This window comes from Hemicordylus capensis, chromosome 1 (assembly GCF_027244095.1).
Source record: "Hemicordylus capensis ecotype Gifberg chromosome 1, rHemCap1.1.pri, whole genome shotgun sequence".
NCBI classification, from domain to species: domain Eukaryota; kingdom Metazoa; phylum Chordata; class Lepidosauria; order Squamata; family Cordylidae; genus Hemicordylus; species Hemicordylus capensis.
In genome coordinates this window covers 330074600-330096262 of record NC_069657.1, presented here as the reverse complement: position 1 = coordinate 330096262, position 21663 = coordinate 330074600, and the positions used below count along the sequence as shown (strand labels likewise).

At 41.8% G+C, this 21663-nt stretch overlaps 1 protein-coding gene across 2 annotated transcripts in view; it reads left to right on the top strand.

Annotated features, from left to right (window-relative positions):
• PDSS2 (decaprenyl diphosphate synthase subunit 2) overlaps window positions 1-8213 on the top strand; it is a 125955-nt gene extending 117742 nt beyond the window's left edge. For both annotated transcript variants that reach the window (XM_053289516.1, XM_053289435.1), the window contains one exon: window positions 153-8213. In XM_053289516.1, the coding sequence (XP_053145491.1) occupies window positions 153-188 (36 nt within the window). In that variant the 3' untranslated portion in view covers window positions 189-8213. The remainder of the gene's footprint in view (window positions 1-152) is intronic.
• The last annotated feature ends 13450 nt before the right edge of the window (window positions 8214-21663 follow it).

Sequence of the window (21663 nt, the reverse complement as noted above, 5' to 3'; positions counted from 1 at the left end):
CCTGTTAGTACAGAATTTCATTCCCTGAATAGATGTATATTACATGAGAAGTTTTTTAACCTTACTGTGTCAAATGTTAAAGTCCAATTACAGAGAGAACACAAGGTATATCAGAAGCCTGCAATCTGACACTGTCTCTATTTTGTTCATAGGAGATGATTTTTGTGGTTTGCATGCTTGCAATCTGAGAACGTCGTTGACAAGAAGGCTGAGTTTACATAAATGATCCAGATTGAGACTCAGCTACCTTTCTTCCTTCTGTGGTGTAATTACAGCCCAATCTGGAGACAGCTAGCACAGCAAACAGATTTCATTACATTGCTCCCTCAAACACTAAGTGGAGTTATTTCAGTTAACTTCTTCACACGCATACTAAGGTGAAGTGTCATAAGCCTTCTATATAACGGGCCAGCAGATCACACTGAGGATTTTATTTGTTACACAGTTAGTTACATGTCTAAGATTCACATGAGAAAGATTTGATGCATTTTAATACCTTTTGACTGGAGCTAAATTTTTAGTTCATTCGTTTACAAAACAGCATTTACTAGCCTGCTGTTTTAGTTAGTAACTGGATGGAAATGTTCTCAGCATTATATTATTGAAGCAATCTCAAAGACTTAACCTGGATAAAAAAGACATAACAGATTACAGTTGGCATCTCCCAGTTTTGGAACATCTGATTTTGACATTGTAGCATTTAGCTTGGTTACAAGTGTTAACCAAGCCAGCTCTTAACCAATGTTAAAGTCATCATCAGCTATTTCAAATAGTACAGGTGTTTGCTACAGTACTGCAGTCTGAATGGTGAGGAGAATTTGGGCGTAGAGAACCATCTTTGCAAGCACAATTGATGGGATGAGCACAACTGCCTACTAACTCCTTAGGGAGTTGCTACAAGTGCCGTCATTGGCACTATCCATTAGCTGCCCATGACATTGGTGCAACTGAATTCCACAACAGTAGTACTAGGCTAATGGGAGAACCACAATTTTTTCATGAGAAAATGGAAAGAGATTTTGATCCCATGCAACAAGTGCATTACTGTAGTATTAAATTAGTCTGCAAAATGACCATGCAATTATAGGTGGTATAATGTTTTTGCATAATTCCTTGCTAACATCTGGACTGAAGCTGCACTGACTTGCCTGCGTTTTCTGTCACACCACAGGGATGTCCCTTTGTTTTGTCCCAACTCTCATGAACATATCTTCGGGAGCCATAGGCAATTGCAGAGAGATGGGAAGATTGTTGAAAATCACATCTCCGTTGCATGAGGGAAAATGCTGGTGTATCAGCACAGTGCTAGTCTGGATGTCAGGCCCTGTTTCCTTAAGCAGAGATTGTGCAGGAGAAGCTCCTGGTGCATTGAGTGTAATATTGCTTCAGGTTGTGCAATGTGCAAAGGTTTCAGTGACAACCTTCAGCAAACACCTCTAGATATGTAAGGATAAATATGACAGTATAAACTATTTGAATATATTAAGCTTTTGCCAGTGTTAATATTTAAATATTGATTTAAAACTAGCAATTCAAGACATCAGACATTTAGAAATTTTGGCAGACATCCAAACTAACGCAGCATTGGTGCAGAGATTGTGCAGTGTGTGCTACAGGGGAGGGGCAATTTTGTCTATCTTTCCTGCCTTCTATTGCTTATTGTTCTCCCCTATAATATGTCCCTGAGGGTTGCCCAGCTCTTAGGGACATTATTCGGGAATCCCAGTGGACTTCAGAAGGAAGGGGAGATCAATGAAAATTGTTCTTGTAGTGTGCGCTTGCTTCACCAGTGCTTCATTAGTCTGGGTGTCAGCCATCAGGTCATAGGTATCTATTTAAACTTGGTTCCATACAAACTTCTCTGTCCTCTTAAGACAAAACAGTACACTGTTTTAGATAACTAAAGATGTTGGGCAGCATCCAGACTGGTATTTGCAGGAACAGGTCCCCTAACTCTCAAGGACATATTTTTGGGGGGTATTACAGAGCTGCAGAAGATAGGGGGGGCTGCAAAAACTGTCCCCTCTTGCATGAGCAGGACATCTTCCATTCACACCAGCACTAGTCTGAATGTCTCCCCATATTTAGATCTGGACAGAAGGCATATATACATAAAGTATGTGAACATTTCATAGTTTGGGTCTGCCTTATTTTGCAATCTTAACTCTAAGCCTGATTTCTGAAATTCCTTTTAAAAGAAGACAGTTTTAAAAAAGAAGTAAAAGGCTGGATCACTAGCATCTACTCCTGTGCTGTCATTGAAAAGATTGGGAGATTGCAGCCTTGTGGAAAGAGATTCCTTCCAGGGCTGTGATAGCGACATATAGACACTGGGTTGCAGGGGAAATCCTTTCTTTGCATTGAAGACACAGGAATCTTGCAGATAAATAATAATCTCTACTCGCCCCTTGAACTCACTGTAGCCTCTTTCAGAAAACTGTACTCTATATTGAACTTTTCTAGGAAACATGATCAAGTGGTTCAGTTGGCTCTGTCAGGATTGCTGAGTGACTTTACACAAACCACTCAATCTCCTGGCCTGTGCTTTCCAATCTGTAATATTGAGATAAACTTTCATTGGTGTGCAGGGAGATTGTGAAATCTGATTCATTGTGTAATGCTTTGAGATTGTCCACTCCAGCTGTAACAAAAATGCAGAGTTATTTACTGCTAGTAAATGCAGCTTACATTCTTTGCTGTCTCTACAAATCCCCCTTTCTTCAATCTGTGTGTGGGAAAGGAGGGGGAATAACTTACCCAAACTTCCAAGCTATGTTCATTTTGCCACTTTGCAGTGAGCTGTGTTTTCAGCTCTAGTTGTTGGTCTATGAGACCTTTTCCCCTCAGTGACAAGTACACTTTCTGCCATATCACTCTATATCGCATACTTTAGACATCACATCCTGAGTTTCCACTGATAGATTTAAGAACATTTGCAGACACTTTTTGTAACGTCAGTGCCTTTACATATGTTGGATTTCTGTCTTGTTATACAGGCACTTTAATTTTGATGCCTTTGTGAGACAATGGAGCCCAAGAGTCTTTATACACACAATATTATTACAAAGGGAGCCATGAAACAGGTTCTACTCCTAGGTCAACCTGTTTGCTTCCTTCTGCCCAACCATATTCTCTATGCTTTTAAATTAGCGAAGAGTTGGTGGAAAAACCTTTCTAGCACTAACTATTCTTCTGTACAAAGTTTTTAATAAAAATATGTGTCCCTAGCCAGCACACGTCAAGAAGCGCAAATACCCTTAAATCTCAGTGAAGATGGGGGGGAAACAAGCAGAAGAAAGTTGAATTCCACCTCCTTTAGTGTCTAAAAAAAATATGTTGCTAATAATTTCCAATCTTGATAATCATCTGTTTTTCCTTCAAATTATCTGCCCTTTCCACAACATTGTTAAAATAGCATCTAAAATCATTGTTACTTTCTGCTTGTCAGAAGAGTACTTTGGCTCCCCCATGTGTAAGATATCTTTACCCTTCAGTTAAACTCTCTGTCCCTTTCAGAATGAATTGTGTCAATACCTATTAATGTCCATGTCTGAGAAAAGCATACGAGTGTATTCCTTTCTTCCATACTTGGAAAACTGATGCAATAATCCATCTTTATTTTCTTTTAAAGTGAAAAGGCATAAAAGTTCAGTAAGAAATAACACTGAAATTACAAACCTGAGTACATCACACCATTATTAAACCATAACACATTCTAAGAATACCACTCAACCTTTAAAAATGTTTTCCCTCTTAGAATTTAAGATTTAAAAAAAATAGATAAAAAATTCTAATAGGCATCATTTTTGCCAAAAGATTAAAAATAAATGAAATGAAACAAAAGAGCTTTACAGGTGTCTCCATAATACATACAGTGCAAACGATGATTTGGCAATTTACATAAATGGAAATGGTGGAGCATAAAAACGGCAGTCCAAACCGAGAATGTAAAATCATTCCCTCACTGTCCACTCATAGGTTAACATAAGAGCAGCCCTGCTGGATCAGGCCCAAGGCCGATCTAGTCCAGCATCCTGATTAACACAGTGGCCCACCAGATTCCTCTGGAGAGCCCACAGGCTAGAGGTGAGGGCATGCCCTCTCTCCTGCTGTTGCTCCTTCTACTGATATTGAGAGGCATCGTGCCTCTGAGGCTGGAGGTGGCCCACGGCCAATATAGGAACATAGGAAGCTGCCATATACTGAGAGACCGTAGGTCCATCTAACTCAGTATTGTCTGCACAGACTGGCAGCGGCTTCTCCAAGGTTGCAGGCAGGAATCTCTCTCAGCTCTATCTTGGAGATGCCAGGAGAGAGCTTGGAATCTTCTGCTCTTCCCAGAGCGGCTCCACCCCCTAAGAGGCATATCTTACAGCACTCACACATCGAGTCTCCCATTCATATGCAACCAGGGCAGACACTGCTTAGCTAAGGGGACAAATCATGCTTGCTACCAAAAGACCAGCTCTCCTCTCCTACATACTCGTAGCCATTGACAGGTTTGTTCTCCATAACTTTGTCTTAAGCCCTTTTTAATGCCATCCAAGCTGGTGAACATCACCACATCCCATAGCAAGGAATTCCATAGATGAAATATGTGCTGTGTGAAACAGTACTTCCTCTTGATGGTCCTAAATTTCCCAACCTTCAGTTCCATGGGATGACCCATGGTTCTAGTGTTCTGAGGCAAGGAGAAAAATTTCTCTGTCCACTTTCTCCACTCCATGCATAATTTTATACAGCTTGATCATGTCTCCCCTTAGACGCCTCTTTCCCAAAGTAAAGAGCCCCAATGCTGTAGTATAGCCTCATAAGGAAGATGCTCCAGGGCCCTAGGCCCCTAATCATCGTGGTTGCCCTCTTCTGCACCTTTTCCAGTCTACAATATCCTTAAGATATGGTGACCAAAACTGTACACAGTACTCTAGATGTGACTGCACCATAGATTTTTAATATGATAATTTTTACCTTTTTACTTTCAGTCCCCTTCCTAATGAACCCTAGTGTGGAATTGTCCTTTTTCACAGCTGCTGATCACTGAGTCAACACTTTCAATAAGCTGTTCACCATGACCCAAAGATCTCTCTCCTGGTCAGTCACCAACAGCTCAAATCATAAAGGACCCAGCACTTTCCTTGATAACTTGCTATGAACTTTTAGCAATGGCTAAGCAACACTTCCAGTTTTTTAAATGGGATTTATAAAGGACAAGAGTAACAATAGTTACTAGTCATGATTGCTTTATGGAACCTCCACGTTCAGAGGCAGTATGCAGGGCAGAACAACAGACGATAGCTGTGGTCTTTATGCTATGTTGTGGGCTTCCTGGAGACATCTGGTTGGCCACTGTAGGTAATAGGATGCTGGATTTGATACTTGATAGATTTTTGGTGTGATCCAGCAGGACTGCTCTTATGTTTATCCATCTGTTGGAATGAGCTTGGCTAAGTACACTATCAGTGTCTTCACTTAAAAGCTAGAAGCTACTCCTGGTTTGTGAGTTGAGTTTTCTATCTTAAATAAAGCAAACATCCTCCTATTCTTAACTTTACTGCTCCTATCTGCTTGTAAATCAATTTTCAAAACAGGGACCCTAAAGTTCCTTAGAAACTGATCAGGGATTCTTGAAAAAAGCCAAAACGATAGATTTCGTTTGAGTGCTGCCTTGTACACTTCTGCTGGAATTCTCCTGCAAAATGTGGTTGTAAAGAAACACTGGATGTGTTCTATAGTACACTCATAAATGACCAAGTTCAACAGGCCTGGCCAGTGCCTCATGTACCCTAGAAGATACCACAGGGCGCTATGCAATCTACATAGGTCCATGCCAGAGATGCCAAGAGCCATTGGCAAACAAGTTCATATGGAAAGAGTTTCCTCTAAATAGGTGTTCTGAAAGCCACTAATTTAATCAGTTCAACCTTTCTTAGTCCCCGGGCTCATCTTTTTAACCCCAATTTGCCACATGGAGCACATTTTAAATTTTATTATGTATTTGTACACATGTTCTATGTAGCTTAATCTACATAGCAGTCTGGCATCTCTTTCCTTCCTCCAAAATGATTGTGTAACCTACTTAACTGTGTTCCAGTTCCAGCAGTCGGCCAGTGGACTAAATACATGGGAGTCTGTTGTGTGGTTTAGAATTGTTAGGGCACTAGACTTCTCCTTTCCAAGAGAAACTTAGACTAAATGACCTCCACTTCTCTTCTAGGCCAGGATTCTATGAAAGGAGTTGGTTTTTTGTTTTGAGACTGGGAAATTTAGTTATGGAACTTCATATGCAGCTCTCTCTCTCTCTCTCTCTCTCTCTCTCTCTCTCTCTCTCTCTCTCTCTCTCTCTCTCTCTCTCTCTCAGAAAGCATGATTGGAGAATTAACCATTCCTTCCATGACTGGTTATAGTGAAAGCTCTCCAGCTTCAACATTGTCTGAATAAATGCTTCGTTCTTTGCAATGTGCTCATCAGAGATCATTTTCTGGATCCCCTCCCCCACCCCCCGTGCATCCAGCTCTACTATTTATAACCTAGTTAAACAATGCCAGCATGAAGCAGTAAAAGGTGTGCATTTCATATGCAAATCAGTGGCAATAATTTTGTACAATTGCTTAGTTGTTTGCATCATTATGTTCAACAGCAGTGTAGCAAAGTGGATGCAACAAAGAATGTTACCAAAATGTGGCTTTGTCTGCATTGGCAAGTCCATACTCCCTTTCACATTTTAGCTAATAAAGCAGTTTATTCATAGATTGCAGAAATACATAGGCTTTGTTCCTCAGAGCTTTCAGATTACAGTTTAAGCTTGTTACATTAGCATCCCAATCCTAAATGTTTATGCCAGCATATCTGCCTGCAAGAAATCAATGGCCGTATAATGATTATGTAATCCAGCTGTTGGAGTCTGAATTCCGTGTCAGGCATAAGTAAATGAGCAATCTACTCATGAACACTATTGGATCCAGAACTCACTCATGTTAAGAGAATAGCCTGTCTGGGGGCTCCCAGTAGCACCCCTGCATGTGATTTGGAACTATGAGCTTGTAGTTTCCATTTTTAACTTGAGGGACCACAGGCTCACCATTGGCTTACATGGGCTAACGCACAAGGGTAAGTCACTTAGCAGGAAGCATGGGGAAGGTAACTCCAGGTCAAGCCTAATTTGCAACTGAAAGGGGGACTAGTCCTTGTGCTCGCCTCTCTGTTCAAGCACAGATGAAGATGCTGAAGTAGACATGAATTAACAAGAAGTTATTCCTAGAAAAGGAGTAGCCGAGAACTCCCCTCTATGTTGGCACAAAAGATCAGCCTCCTGAGCTAATCACCTTCCCAGGAAGGAAGGATAAGATTGCAACAGGCTCATCTCCCTGACTCAGGCATTAATGGCTGGCATAATGTATGGGTAAAGAAACTGGTTATCTTTCCCTGAAGATCTTCCTGACCCAAGATAAGCTCTGAGTCCACCTATTCATAGTTTTTACATACAGGTTGTCTAAACCTTTTCACTTCATTGTGCTCTAGAGCACACCCACCTAGAATTGAACAGGACAAAATATTCTTTTGTCCATTACAGATGTCACCCTTTTCAGGAGAAAATGCGTGGTCAGCATTTGGCCCCAAGGCAGGTTTCTGCCTACTTCTGTCACAGACCACCAAACGGTATGTATCTTCTCTGGTTTAACCTGTCTGGGCACCAGCTTTACCATCTGACTGTGCATTGGCCCTTGTGTCCATCCCGCTTTCTGTCTCCGGGTTGGCCCTGTCACCAGGCCCAATCTGTGCAGCATTTTTGGTTGCATTAGAGAAGTGGTCTATTGGGATCAGACCACCTTTGGACTTTTACTGGCTTCCAGACCCGCAAAGGGTACATGGGTCCCCACTCTGTTTTCCTGTTTGTTCCTGAAGAGAGAAGTCCCTCAGCACTGGCTGAGCAACAAGTGTCCAACACATCATCGGAAAGGATCCACATATACCAACAAACCTCTGCTCCAAACTCCACTACTCCCTCCTTGTTTCTCTTTACAGTCTAAAGCTGTTCTCTAAGCCCATTTCTCTGATCAGCCTTGAGCTGATTGTAATTTGGATCTCAAGCTAAAATGCCTCTTCGTGAGCTTCAGTTTAGTAGTATTGGTTTTATTAGTTAGTATTGCATTGCTTATTAATCAAGATTTCCTTTCTGTACCCCTAAAACCCTAAATAAACCTGATTATATTTGACTTCAACTCTCTCTCTCATCAATTTCCAAGACTGAAGCTTTGCACAAATTTATTCTCTAATGAACTGCTCACTCTAGATTTGCTGATTCCCCACATAAGCCCAAAGGTTAGTCAGGGGTGCATAGCCAACAGCCCAGAGCAGTCTCATTTACACTTGAGTGATATGAAGTGGGTAGGAGCAAGTTGGAAGACTTCAGCTGGCTGCCTTAGCTTTGGGAACAGGAGATGTGAAGGATGATCCATCCAGATAATCTACTGAGCCATATGAGTATGCAAATAGATGATCTGGCACCAGAGAAAAGGGGCTATTTCAGTTTCATCCACAGCCATCATCTTGTGCTGCCTAACACTTCTGCACCAATGCCCAAGCTTATAAGCCTGCTTAAAAATGTCAACAATTTCTTAGTAATCCTGTATTTAAATAAATTAAAATAAGAGCATTAAAAAAATACAAAGATATACATATTAAACCTACTATAGCTTTTACCTGTTAATACTCCAGTAGTCCTATTGAAATTTTGAATATGGTATTTGATATATTGCATTTGATACCTGCCTTCAAATTATTATTTAGAATATGTATATACTGTTTTTCAAAAAAGAAATTATCAAAGCTGTTTACATAGCAAAATGAATGAGAGGCTTGCTATCTAGAGAAAAGCACCAAAAAGACACCAGCAACAGCTACTGAGATAGATGCTATGACAGGAAAGTAGGACAGCTAAATATAAGAGAGCCACAGCTTCAAAAGGTGTGTATTTAGCAGGGGTTTTATTTATGTATCATATTTATATATCACTTGATATAAACATCTCTAGGTGGTGTACACAACTCAAATTAGAATATAAAAACATATAAAACACTTTCACAGAATAAAAACAATTCACAGAGTGAAATAAAATAATGCATAGAATACACACAGTTACAGTTTAATATTAATTTTAATTAAAAGCCTGAGGACGTTTAATTTTAAAACAAAACATTTGAACAAACTGATGTTTCTAAGGAACTTTGGACTGCATGTCAAGGAGTTTGATTTTTTCCTCTCTTCTCACTCTGGGTAATTAATTTCACTATATATGGGTGGTGGTGTTATAGAAAGAATCACCCCAAAACATTGTATAATGCTGTGACTAAAGAACTGCAAAGCAAGAAAAGTGTGGATAAGTTTATTGTCTTCAGTAAAGTGAAATTCACAGGAACAGCAAATATCTTTCATAGGGCTAATGCAATAGAAAATATGTGAGCTTTTACACAAAACTTCCTCATGATAGGTGTTACATGTTTCAAGCGGGGGAGACATTTCTGGTGAAAGCATGGTTTTATGTTAAGCCACTGTATATAGGTTGTTTCAGACATGCAAGCATTTTAACGTGCAAACAAAATCAGGTTGAGCTCCACCAGGATGTGTGTGGCAGAATTAAGGCCAAGATCACCTTTAGCATGCCTGGCCAGTAGCATTAATCCTGAAGGCAAACAAGGAGAAGTGGGCAGGACTAGAGTCCACTTAGCCACAGCAATAGTGAGGAGGTCGACATAGCACTGAGCTCCTGTCATCTATCCAGACACAATGTCAGTGATATATTCACATCTTTCTGTAACAGCATGCTTTTCACCAGGGAATTCTGATCCAAACACTGGTTGTGATATACTAGAAGAGGATAGGAGGAATTCCCACACACATGTAGACCTAGGGAGCAGAGCCAGTCAGGGCAAGTGCTGCATTCCTCTTCCTTGCTCACATGCTTTGTCCTTGCACTTCCTGTTGCAGAAGTGAAGCTGAAGATTCTGTAGTAGGTTTGCAATTTAGAGGTGGAGTAATTGTAAGGTTCTGGGAAGACAAGTGTTAGCATGCTCTTCCTATTCTATCGGCCTTGGCTGTTTGTACAGGAATGTCCTTTTATCAGAGTTCCCATAACCCCAATTGCCTGTGTTCCAGTTCCGTCAGCATCCTGAAGCTCTCTAGCTGGTATAAATGGAGCATAAGGATGCACTATTAATACCTAGTAATTAGGCTTAGGATTGCAGCCTTAAGATTTATTTATTTATTTATTTAGCATATTTTAATACCACCCAAAACTTACGTCGCTGTGTGGTTTACAACAAGATAAAAACAACATTAAAACATTAGTTCAAAACAAAACAAAAAAAATTTAAAACACAATTTAAAATGTTTAAAACAATATTCTAAAAACAACATTAAAACAATCAAAACAATATCAGTTAAAAGCCTCGGTGAACAGATAAGTCTTTAAAGACTTTTAAAAAGTTGTCAGAGGTGGGGAGGTTCTTGTTTCACTAGGGAGCGCATTCCAAAGCCTCGGGGCAGCAACGGAGAAGGCCCATCCCTGAGTAGCCGCCAGCCAAGTCGGTGGCAAATGCAGACGGACCTCTCCTGATGATCTCAGGGGATGGTGGGGTTCATGACGAAGAAGACATTCTCTTAAATACCCAGGGCCCAAGCTGTTTAGGGCTTTATAGGTTATGACCAACACCTTGTATTTTGCCCAGAAACATATCGGCAGCCAGTGTGTATTACTCAATACAGGAGTAATATGGTCTCTCCTAGATGACCCAGAGACCAGCCTGGCTGCCGCATTCTGGACCAACTGTAGTTTCCGGACTATGTACAAGGGCAGCCCCACATAGAGCACATTGCAGTAATCTAGTCTGGAGGTTACCAGCAGATGTATCACTGTTTTCAGGTCATCTATCTCAAGAAATGGGCTCAGCTGGCGTATCAGCCGAAGCTGATAGAAGGCACCTCTGGCCACTGTCTCAACCTGGGACACCAGGAAGAGACTTGGATCCAGAAGCAATGCCAGACTGCGTACCTGTTCCTTCAGGGGAAGTGTGACCCCATCCAGAACAGGCAAATCAAAATCGTCTCTCGAGTTTCGACCCTGCACAATGAGTACCTCTCTTATCTTGATTCAATCTAGTTTGTTAGCCCTCATCCAGCCCATTACCACCTCCAGGCAGGCAGTTAGGCAGTTAGGCAGGTTATGCCCTCTCCTGATGATGCTGACATGGAGAAATAGATTTGAGTGTCATCAGTGTTGGAAGTTAAGGACTTTGTATTTTGATGAGAATGAAAGAGGGGGCCTACACCGAAGCAAGCAACCAGACCAAACACCCTGATGACTGGATTATGCTTCCTGATCTCAGAGGAATTGAGGAGGAGGAGACAGCAGATCCAGATCCAACCACACTCGACACAGAGACCCCCAGCGATCCACCAGACGCATCTGAAATAGTGGAAGGGACCACAGAGGGTGAGGTGAGGTGATCAGCGCGTTCAAACAGAGGTGTTCCAGCCCCGAGACTGTCCTACCTCGCAAGAACAGCGGAACAACCAGAACCTTCATCATGGGAGGAAATATCCTAGCTACCACAACCAGAAGCCCAGAAGTGGAAACAAGCTGCAATTGAAGAGCTTGAGGCTCTACAGAAAAACAAAACCTGGACTCTTACTAAGTTACCTCAAGGAAGGAAAGTTATAGGCTGCAAATGGGTTTTCAAACTCAAACATGATGCTGATGGTGAGATTCAGCGCTACAAAGCCAGATTAGTAGCAAAAGGATATTCACAGAAATATGGAGAACATTATGATGAAACCTTTGCACCAGTGGTTAAACATACCACAGTAAGGACTCTCTTAAGTATTGCTGCTAGCAAAGGAATGCATGTTGAACACCTAGATGTAAAAACTGCATTCTTGCATGGCGAACTGGAAGAGGACATTTACATACAACAACCACCAGGTTTCTTAGAGAAAGGCAAAGAGGACTATGTATGCAAACTGCAAAAGAGCATTTATGGTTTAAAACAGGCTGCCAGAACATGGAACATAAAACTAAATGATATGCTGCTTCAAGCAAACTTCAAAAGAAGTGATGCGGATCCCTGCCTATACACGAGATGCATAGATGGCAAGTGGACCTACATTTTGGCGTATGTTGATGATTTGATTCTTGCCTATGAAAATCCAGATGACAGCAAGGAAATAATGCATCATCTGAACAGAGATGTGGAAGTCAAACGACTTGGCAACATTGCACACTACCTGGGCATTCAAGTACAAAGAGAGAAAGATGGAAGTTTCCTCATCAACCAAGAATAGAAAATTAAAGACTTGATAAACCTGCTCAGACTGGAAAATGCAAATCCTACACCAACTCCAATGGAAGTGAACTACATAAAGCAAGAAGATCAAACTGAGCCACTATCTGACAACCACAGGTATCGTGAAGTATTGGGTAAGCTTCTATACATTAGTACACTCACTAGGCCAGATATTAGTACAGCAGTTGGCTTACTTTGCAGAAAGACTGCATTACCAACAGTCAAAGACTGGAATGCAATTAAGAGACTTGTTAAGTGTCTAAAGGATACTGCACACTTTAAGCTCAAGCTACCAGCTAACACTGAACCAAAACTAGAAGCATACGTAGATGCAGACTGGGGTGAAGACCTAACAGAAAGGAAATCCACCAGCGGTCTCCATAATCTATGGAGATGGAGCCATAAACTGGTCAAGCACCAAGCAAGACATAATAGCATCATCAACCACTGAAGCAGAATATGTATCAGCTGCACAGGCCTGTCACGAGATACAATGGCTGTGTCAACTACTGAAAGATCTAGGTACAGATGTACCACAGCCCATACCAGTGTATGAAGACAACCAAAGCTGCATTCAACTCTCCAAACAAGATGTAAAGAGGCGTACCAAGTATATTGATGTGAAGTACCATGTAGTGAGAAGTCTGCAAAAGGATGGACTAGTCAAGCTGATCTACTGCCCAACAAATGAAATGCTTGCAGACATACTCACTAAGCCACTACCAAGACCCTGCTTTGAAAAGCTGAGAGAGAAAATGAATCTTGTGAACTGAGTCACGAGACATCGAGAGGGGGTGTTGGAAGTTAAGGACGTTGTGCTGTCTCTTGTCTCAGACAGTGGGGGACAGACTAGTGAGTCAGAGGGCTAGAGGGTCAAGACATTGGTCATCCTTTCTCTACTGCTCTGACACTATCCCTTTGGAATGTAGATTGCTAATCTCAGGGACTTCCTTCCTTCCAGCAACTCACTTCCTCTCTCTCTTCTCTTCCTGTTCCTTCTACCTTGCAACATGGCAAGCTCCTCTCCCTGCACCATGTGTGCAGAGAAGATGCAGAATCCATCTGCATCCAGCTAGATAGATAGATTAGAGATCCTAACTCCTCACTTTCCTATCTAGAATGGAGTTCTCTAATAAATGCCATATATATTGATTTGAAACTATGAACTGGCTCAAAGTTACTTTACTCTCAGCATACACGCATGCCTAACTAAATTTTGCTGTGTTGTGCCTCTGTGCACTCTGCTATAATGAAAAAGGGATTCTTTTACCACAGAGAATTTCCAACTATCAGCACCCTGCACCAAATCTCCTGATGATCTCTCCCAGCGGTTTCGTGTAGATTAAACAACTTCGGAGACAATACGGAACCCTGAGAGACACCATACAAAAAGTTCAGATTTCAAAGAACAGTCTGCAAGGGACACCATCTGGAACCTGCCCGAGAGGTAGGAGCGGAACCACTGCAAAGCAGTGCCTCTCACTCCCAACCCCCTCAGACGCTCCAGAAGGATACTATGGTCGATAGTATCAAAAGCTGCCGAGAAGTCCAAAAGGACCAAAAGAGTCACACTTCCTCTGTCAATTCCCAGTTGGAGATCATCTATCAGGCCAACCAATGTAGTCTCCACCCCATAGCCAGCCTAGAAGCCAGTTTGAAATGGGTCTAGATAATCAGTTTTCTCCAAGACTGTCTGGAACTGTCACCACCCTCTCAATTACCTTGCCCAGCCACGAAAGGTTAGAGTCAGGCCTGTAGGGATCAGTTGTAGGGATCAGCTGTAGGTGTAGCTGTAGGGATCAGCTCTGAGGGATCCAAGGTAGGCTTCTTCAGAAGAGGTCTAATAATTGCCTCTTAAGACTAGGAGGCATCCTACCTTCCTTCAGGGATGCATTTATATTCTCTACGAGACCTTCTACAACAACGTCCCTGCCAGATAGTATAAGCCATGTTGGGCAAGGGTCAAGAGGACAGGTGGTAGTGGAATTAGATTAGAACTGTTCCATGTGCAAAAGATATTCAGAAATATATTGAGGGAGGAATCATAGATCAGTGGAAGGCACCTACTTTGCATTCAGAAGATGAGAGGTTCAATCTGCAGTTGTTTTTGAAGGCTCGCTAGAGAACCACTGCCAGTCAGAATGGATGGTACTGAGTTAGATGGACCAATGGTCTGAACAGGTATAAGGCAACTGTAGATGGGACAGAAAAGCAAATTTAAAACAAATATAAAAAATAGTTAGTAGGAATAATAAGCATGGTAGGAATGACCACCTCCCCTGGTGCCAAGGGGAGTGTGCAGAGTATCCTGCTTCAGCTGAAGCTTCACATATGCAAAAAAAAAAAGTCTTTCATTAGCAAAACTGGAGGTTAATTTTAGAAAAATTTATAAAAAGCCCAAGATGGCATGAACTTGTTGATTTTATAACAGTATAATGTTGTAGAACAGTAAAATGTGAGAGCCATTTTCCACTGTGCTGGTACTTTGCACAGTACTGTGCTTTTTTCAGTGCTGGAAAGGCTGTTTAAGAGAGAGCTCTATGGGGAAAGCACGGGGAAAGGCTACATTTCCCACCACTCCGTGCATGCCTTCCCTGATGGGCTCAAGAGGGCTCCATTTCCCTTTTAAGGGGCCCAATGGCGCTGGGCAAAGCGCAGCAATGCACAGCAGGAACGGCCACCTCCCCTGCTGCCAGGCGGAGTGTGCAGAGTATTCCGTTTCAGCTGAAGCTTCATATATGCCAATAAACAGTCAGGGAGCTGCCGCTGGCGAAGATCATTCTGTATACCAAAACAAAGTATGTAGATTAGGAAATAACTGAATAGGTTTTTCTCTTAAATGTGGGATTTTTATCCATTCACAAGAGAATTATGATTGTTGTCATGGTCCTAATCCGATCTAAAGTAGTTATTCAGAATAAAACACTCAACTTAAAAACAAAATACTGTATGAAATACCAGAGCAGACTTCTACCACCAATACCCTTTAAGTGAAAGAGAAGTTTTTTCAGAGTAACTAAAAGAGCAGAGTAACTTTTGAGCTAAAGGCATGAAACAGGAAGCAGTAAACCTTTGAATAAATTAGTTGTGTAACACACATCTAAATACTTGGTTGTATATGTGAAAGTGTTTGGAAAGCCAAACTAAGCTAACTATATGAAGTCTATTTGAAACTGGCCTGCTTACTCTCTTTCCAATCTAGGCTATAAGAAGAACAATATAATCACACTCCTGGATGGTTGGCTGAGGCCCTGCAGGGTCCCTTCTGGGCTTGGGTCCCCTAATAGCTGCAGTGCCTGAGGCCAGCACTGTGGAGTAGAAATGAGATGAAGTTCCGATTGGCAAATATTTTCTCAAGGGCTTTGAATCCAAGTTTGGTTTGCAGCAGTTTGCTTTCCCCAACTATTTTCCTTTTGCTAAGCATCATAATGCCAAGCATTTCAGATAAGGCCATAACTCTGCTGAATAGCCAAACTAAGTATTAAATGCTTTAGCCCTTTAATCACACACTCAGTTACAATAAACAGATGCAAAGGTGCATAGGGTTTCTGTACCTTTAAGAGTTGTGTAGGGAATTCCAGCAGGTATATAGCTTTGTGGGTGAAAGAACCTTTACTCTTCAGCACAACTTTTGTGGGAACAAGAGAGAATATTGGCACACTGGGTTGTTAGGATTTTGAAACTACATCATAACCAGCCTTATCCTACTTCATAAAGTAATTTTAAAGCTTGTTCATCACAATATAATATAATATATTATTATTATTATTATTATTACTACATTTATATCCCGCTCTTCCTCCAAGGAGCCCAGAGCGGTGTACTACATACTTGAGTTTCTCTTTCACAACAACCCTGTGAAGTAGGTTAGGCTGAGAGAGAGTGACTGGCCCAGAGTCAACCAGCTAGTTTCATGGCTGAATGGGGATTTGAACTCGGGTCTCCCTGGTCCTAGTCCAGCACTCTAACCACTACACCACGCTGGCTCATGTAGATTATGTAGATTTTGGATGTTTCCCATATAAGAAGAAAAGGTCAAGTTAGTAGGAGTGGGGGGGATAGGACTGTGAGGATTAGGAGCAAGCATTGTAGATTCTAGGGGAGTCAAAGTAATGTTCCAAGAAAGCAAATGAGCAACTGGCAGACTAGAAAGCCAAAACATGGAATTGAAACTGAACATCTGCTACATCAAATAGTGGGATAAGAAAACATGTGAAGCAGGAAACAAATCAGAATGAAGAAAATTAAGTAGTAGAAATAAGACAGTACCACATGCTGTGATCAAATTATTTACCCATATATATAGCAATTTCTACATAATGTATTTAAATATTGCTATGCAATATTTAGAGCAATTGCTATACAATCTTGTACTTTGGGTTGTGTCTTGAAACAACCATAAATATTTAGTAGATGGGCAATGGAAGCTGAAATGTGTACTGTATCCACACAGCATCCCATGGTCATTGGCCTCTGTCAGCAGTTGACTGACTGCTACAGCACCTGCAGAGAGCCCCAATCAGCATGCTTGTTCTCTCACCATCATCAATGCTGGTTCACCCTCCAGCAGCACCTGGCTTCTAGCAGCAGAGAACAAGGGAACTGGTGTGATTGCCTTGTTCTTCTCTGCTGATAGAAGAAACCAGACATTACCAGAAGGGTGTGTGAGAGAGGGTCAGAAGGGGGCCTTCAGTTGCTAACTGTAGCTATCAGTTAACAGCTGCTGCTACAGTCTCTAGGTGCCTCTGGACATAAATGCCTACTTCAGAAGTTGCTGGGTGAACTAGGCCATGGTGTCTCGCCTAGAGCCACAGAGTGACTCCATGCAAAGGTGGAACTTCAACATGATATCCAAGATGAATGCTTTCGCTCCTGGACCACAGTGGTTTGTTTGAGTTTATAGGTCAGGTTTTTTGTTGTCTTTATTTTATTTTGCATCAGTTGGGTCCCCAAAGAGTATTCAACATGCTGATAAAAATATAATACAATCAAATTTAAAAGGAATTTTAAAAGCAACCATATATAAAAAATGAGCAGTATAAAACCAAGCCAGCAGCGAAAAATAAACATAATTTAAAAAGCATACCAGCAATGAAAAACAAAACTATTTCAAACCAAACCAGCACTGAATGCCAAATGAAACAGATCTCCTGGGGAAGAGAGTTGCAAAATCTGGGCACCACAAGTAAAACCACCACCCCAAACTCCCACAAACTGCATCTCCATCAGTGGTGGGATACCCAAATGCTTTGCACTGGTATCCCAATGAGAAAAAGCACAGGTGGACATCCAGACTAACGCTGCACTAGTACAACAAACACCAGAAGGTAGATCTTCAAATCTGTGATCTCTTACAATTTTGGTCCATTCACACATGCCTGTTTGCTTGGTGAGTATATAGTGAATAGCTTTGAATCATTTCCTGAAACATATATGGGCTGAGTAATAGGTTTCACAGCAGAAGATGCACCACAGGTTGTGAAAGTGCACCTATTTGCAGCAGTTCAACAGTAATTTGGAATCGAAACTCCCACCTTAGCAGAACTAGCTAGTGCATCATATTTGTGCTAGCGCAGTGTTAGTCTGAATGTTAGCCACAGTAATTTGAATGTAGCAGAGCTGTTAATTACAAGGCACCTTAATTATACACCTACACATATGTTTTGCACAGTGGTGCAAATGTAGTTATAGTGTGTTAATGTAATAGAGAAACTGGATATTACCAGAAGTTACATTCTTCTAACCGTGAAAGCAATATCACATCAGTAATCTCACTGTTTGGATAAAATTCATCAAATGGAAGAAAAATAGCATTGATTGGTGGCCAGTTTTATAACCTGCTTGAAACTGGCTACCAATCCAGGTGAATTAATCAAATATAAATGCCCCAATCAAATACAAAAGTTCTTAGTGATCTAAGAGGAGTGGTAATTTTTACAGGGTTCCTGAGAAACTCTACAGTGAGATGCTAGGTCTATCTTAAAAGGCACTTCAGAAAAATCCATCACAGTTACCAGCAACACCAGAAGGCATTCAAAAGCAATGACTTTTTCTTTTTTTAAATATAGCACAACATTGCACAGAGCATTTGACAGAGTAACGAAGTTACAGGATAGGTTCCTGCCCTAGAGAGTTTGCAATCTAAATGCTGATAATCAGAGAGGAAGAAACTGAGGCAAAGTTAACATGACCGCATGATGGATTTGAAAGGAACGGAAATAAATTGCACCATTTTGGTATGTTTTTATCATACTGATACATCATAACAACATGACAACAAATTGGTATTTATGGTGTATATTTGTATCATTGATTTTTTATACAAGACACGGGCAATACAATGCAATGTCAAGTTTTTTTACAATTGTCAAAAAGAAAAAATAAAGCAAACAAGAAAATGAAACAAAGTGAGAAAAAACATTTTTGTACAATTGTGGTGCTTTCATTTATTCAGTTGGGATCCTGGCCAATCATCAGGAGATTTGGTGCAGGGTACTGTCAGTATGATGATACCCAATCTATTTCTCAACCTCATGTCAACCTCATCGGGAGAAGGCATAACCTCCCTAAATGCCTGCCTGGAGGCAGTGATGGGCTGGATGACGGATAACAAACTGAGACTGAATCCAGGAGGTACTCATTGTGCGGGGTCAAAACTCGGGAGATGGGTTTGATCTGCCTGTTCTGGATAGGGTCACACTTCCCCGGAAGGAATAGGTACGCAGTCTGGGGGTGTTTCTGGATCCAAACCTCTCCCTGATGTCCCAGATTGAGGCAGTGGCCAGAGGTGCCTTCTATCAGCTTCATCTGATACGCCAGCTGCGTCCATTTCTTGAGATAAACGACCTCAAAACAGTGGTACATCTGCTGGTAACCTCCAGACTGGATTTCTGCAATGCGCTCTATGAGGGGCTGCCTTTGTCTGTAGTCTGGAAACTACAGCTGGTTTAGAATGTGGCAGCCAGGCTGGACTCTGGGTCATCTCAGAGAGACCATATTACTCCTGTATGGAAAGAGCTACACTGGCTTTCGATAAGTTTCTAGGCAAAATACAAGGTGCTGGTTATAACCTATAAAGCCTTAACCGGCTTGGGCCCCGGGTATTTAAGAGAACGTTGTCTTCATCATGAACCCCACCGAGCCCACTGAGATCATCAGGAGAGGTCCATCTGCAGTTGCCACCAGCTTGTCTGGTGGCTACTCAGGGACGGGCATTCTGCGCTGCTGCCCCAAAGCTTTGGAACACGGTCCCTGCTGAAATAAGAGCCTCCCCATCTCTGACAACTTTAAAAAAAATCTTTAAAGACACATTTGTTCACCCAGGCTTTTAATTAAATACCATTTTAATAGTTTTAACATTGTTTAAAAATATTGTTTTAAGGTTTTAACTTTTTGATGTCATTTATTTTAACCAATGTTTTAATTTCTCTTGTTATTTATTTGTCTTAATTAATGTTTTAACTTTTCTATTGTCATTTTTGTTGTAAACTGCCCAGAGATGCAAATTTTGGGCGGTATAAAAATATGTTAAATAATTAAATAAAAATAAATAAAATTGTTTTTGTTGGGAATTACTTCACCTCCTATTTGGTTTGACCCTGTCTTTCCACAGCATGTTGAGCTATATATTTACATGCTTACAGCATAAGTTGTATTTTAAAGAGAACAACACATACAAAAGTATAGTAACTGGGAAAAGTGAGCATTGTAAATTATTGTAAAGGAAAAGTGTGTCGTCAAGTCGATTTTGACTCCTGGCACCCACAGAGCCCTGTGGTTTTATTTGGTAGAGTACAGGAGGGGTTTACCATTGCTTCCTCCACACAGTATGAGATGATGCCTTTCAGCATCTTCCTATATCATTGCTGCCCGATACAGTACCAGCGGGGATTCAAACCGGCAACCACCTTCTTTTTTAGTCAAGCATTTCCCTGTTGCGCCACTTAAGGTGTTCTATTGTAAATTATACAAGTGGGATAATCTTTAAACACACAGTGAGGCTATTCACACGATTGTAGGAAATTGGGCTAGCCTCTGCTAGCCCGATTTCCTACAACTGTGAGAACCACTAGGCTCGGCTGCTAGCCTGGTGGTTCTTAAGCGGGTCACCCACTTAAATAGCCCGGTGCTTAAACCGGGTTTGCAGAGCAAGCGTTCCGCAAACCCGGTTTAAGCAATTGTGAGTTGCTGCGGCATGGCTCCACACCACAGCAACTCACAAAGAGAACCCCGGAGGGAAGGCGAAAAGCCACCTCCCAGCTCCCTCCAGCATGCTCTGCACACTCATGCAGGGCATGCTGAAGCTTCCGGAGGCCAATCGGCCCCCGCTCCGCCCAGCACCCGCCGGCTCCATAATGCATCCGGCAGTTGCATTGGCAGCTGCTTCAGCTGCCCAGAGCAGACTGTCTGCTCATGTGCGGGGAGAGCGGGCTAAGCCCGATCTCCCCGCTCACCATTCCCAGGTGGGTCTCTGTGATCGAGAGACCCACCTCATTGTATACTGTATGTACAGATTAGAAGTATCAGTGGGGACAGTAACTAATAGATTGGAAATATATTTCAGATTTTTTTAAAAAAATAAATAAATAAGGATATTTTCCTGTTTGTTCTAGCTTTTTAGGCCACAAAATGCTATTGGCATTGGGTAGCATCCACAGTTTTGCTGGCACAACATGAGTCAGCAGAAAGCAGCTTCTTCTACTTCCTCTCCATACTGAGCCTTCTGCAGTCTACCCAAAAAGCCATGGCTGAGGGTCTGGGTTCCTTCAGCAACAATATTGGGGGCTTCAGGATAATCAGGGATCTCAGAAACGAGGAGCAGAGTGGTACTTCCATTAGTGGCTCCCCTCAGTTTTGGGATGTGCCCCTTCACCTGCAACCCCCACCCCACCCATCACATGAACTGCCCTGCTAGATCAGGCCCAATGCCCATCTAGTCCAGCACCCAGTTTCTCACTGTGGCCCATCAGATGCCTGTGAGAAGCCCACAGCAAGAGGTGAGGGCATGTCCTCTTTCTTGCTGTTGCTCCACTGCAACTAGTAGAGACATCTTGCCTTTGAGGCTGGAGGTAGCCATTGATAGACCTGTCCTCCATAACTTTGTCTAAGCCCCTTTTAAAGCCATCCAAGCTTCTGGCCATCAGTACATCCCATGGCAAAGAATTCTATAGATTAATGATGCACTGTGTGAAAAAGTACTTCTTTTTGTTAGTCCTAGGTTTCCCAGCCTTCAGTTTCATGAGATGGCCCTGGTTCTAGTGTTGTGAGAGAGGGAGAAACATTTCTCTGTCCACTTTCTCTACTCCTTGCATAGTTTTATCACCTC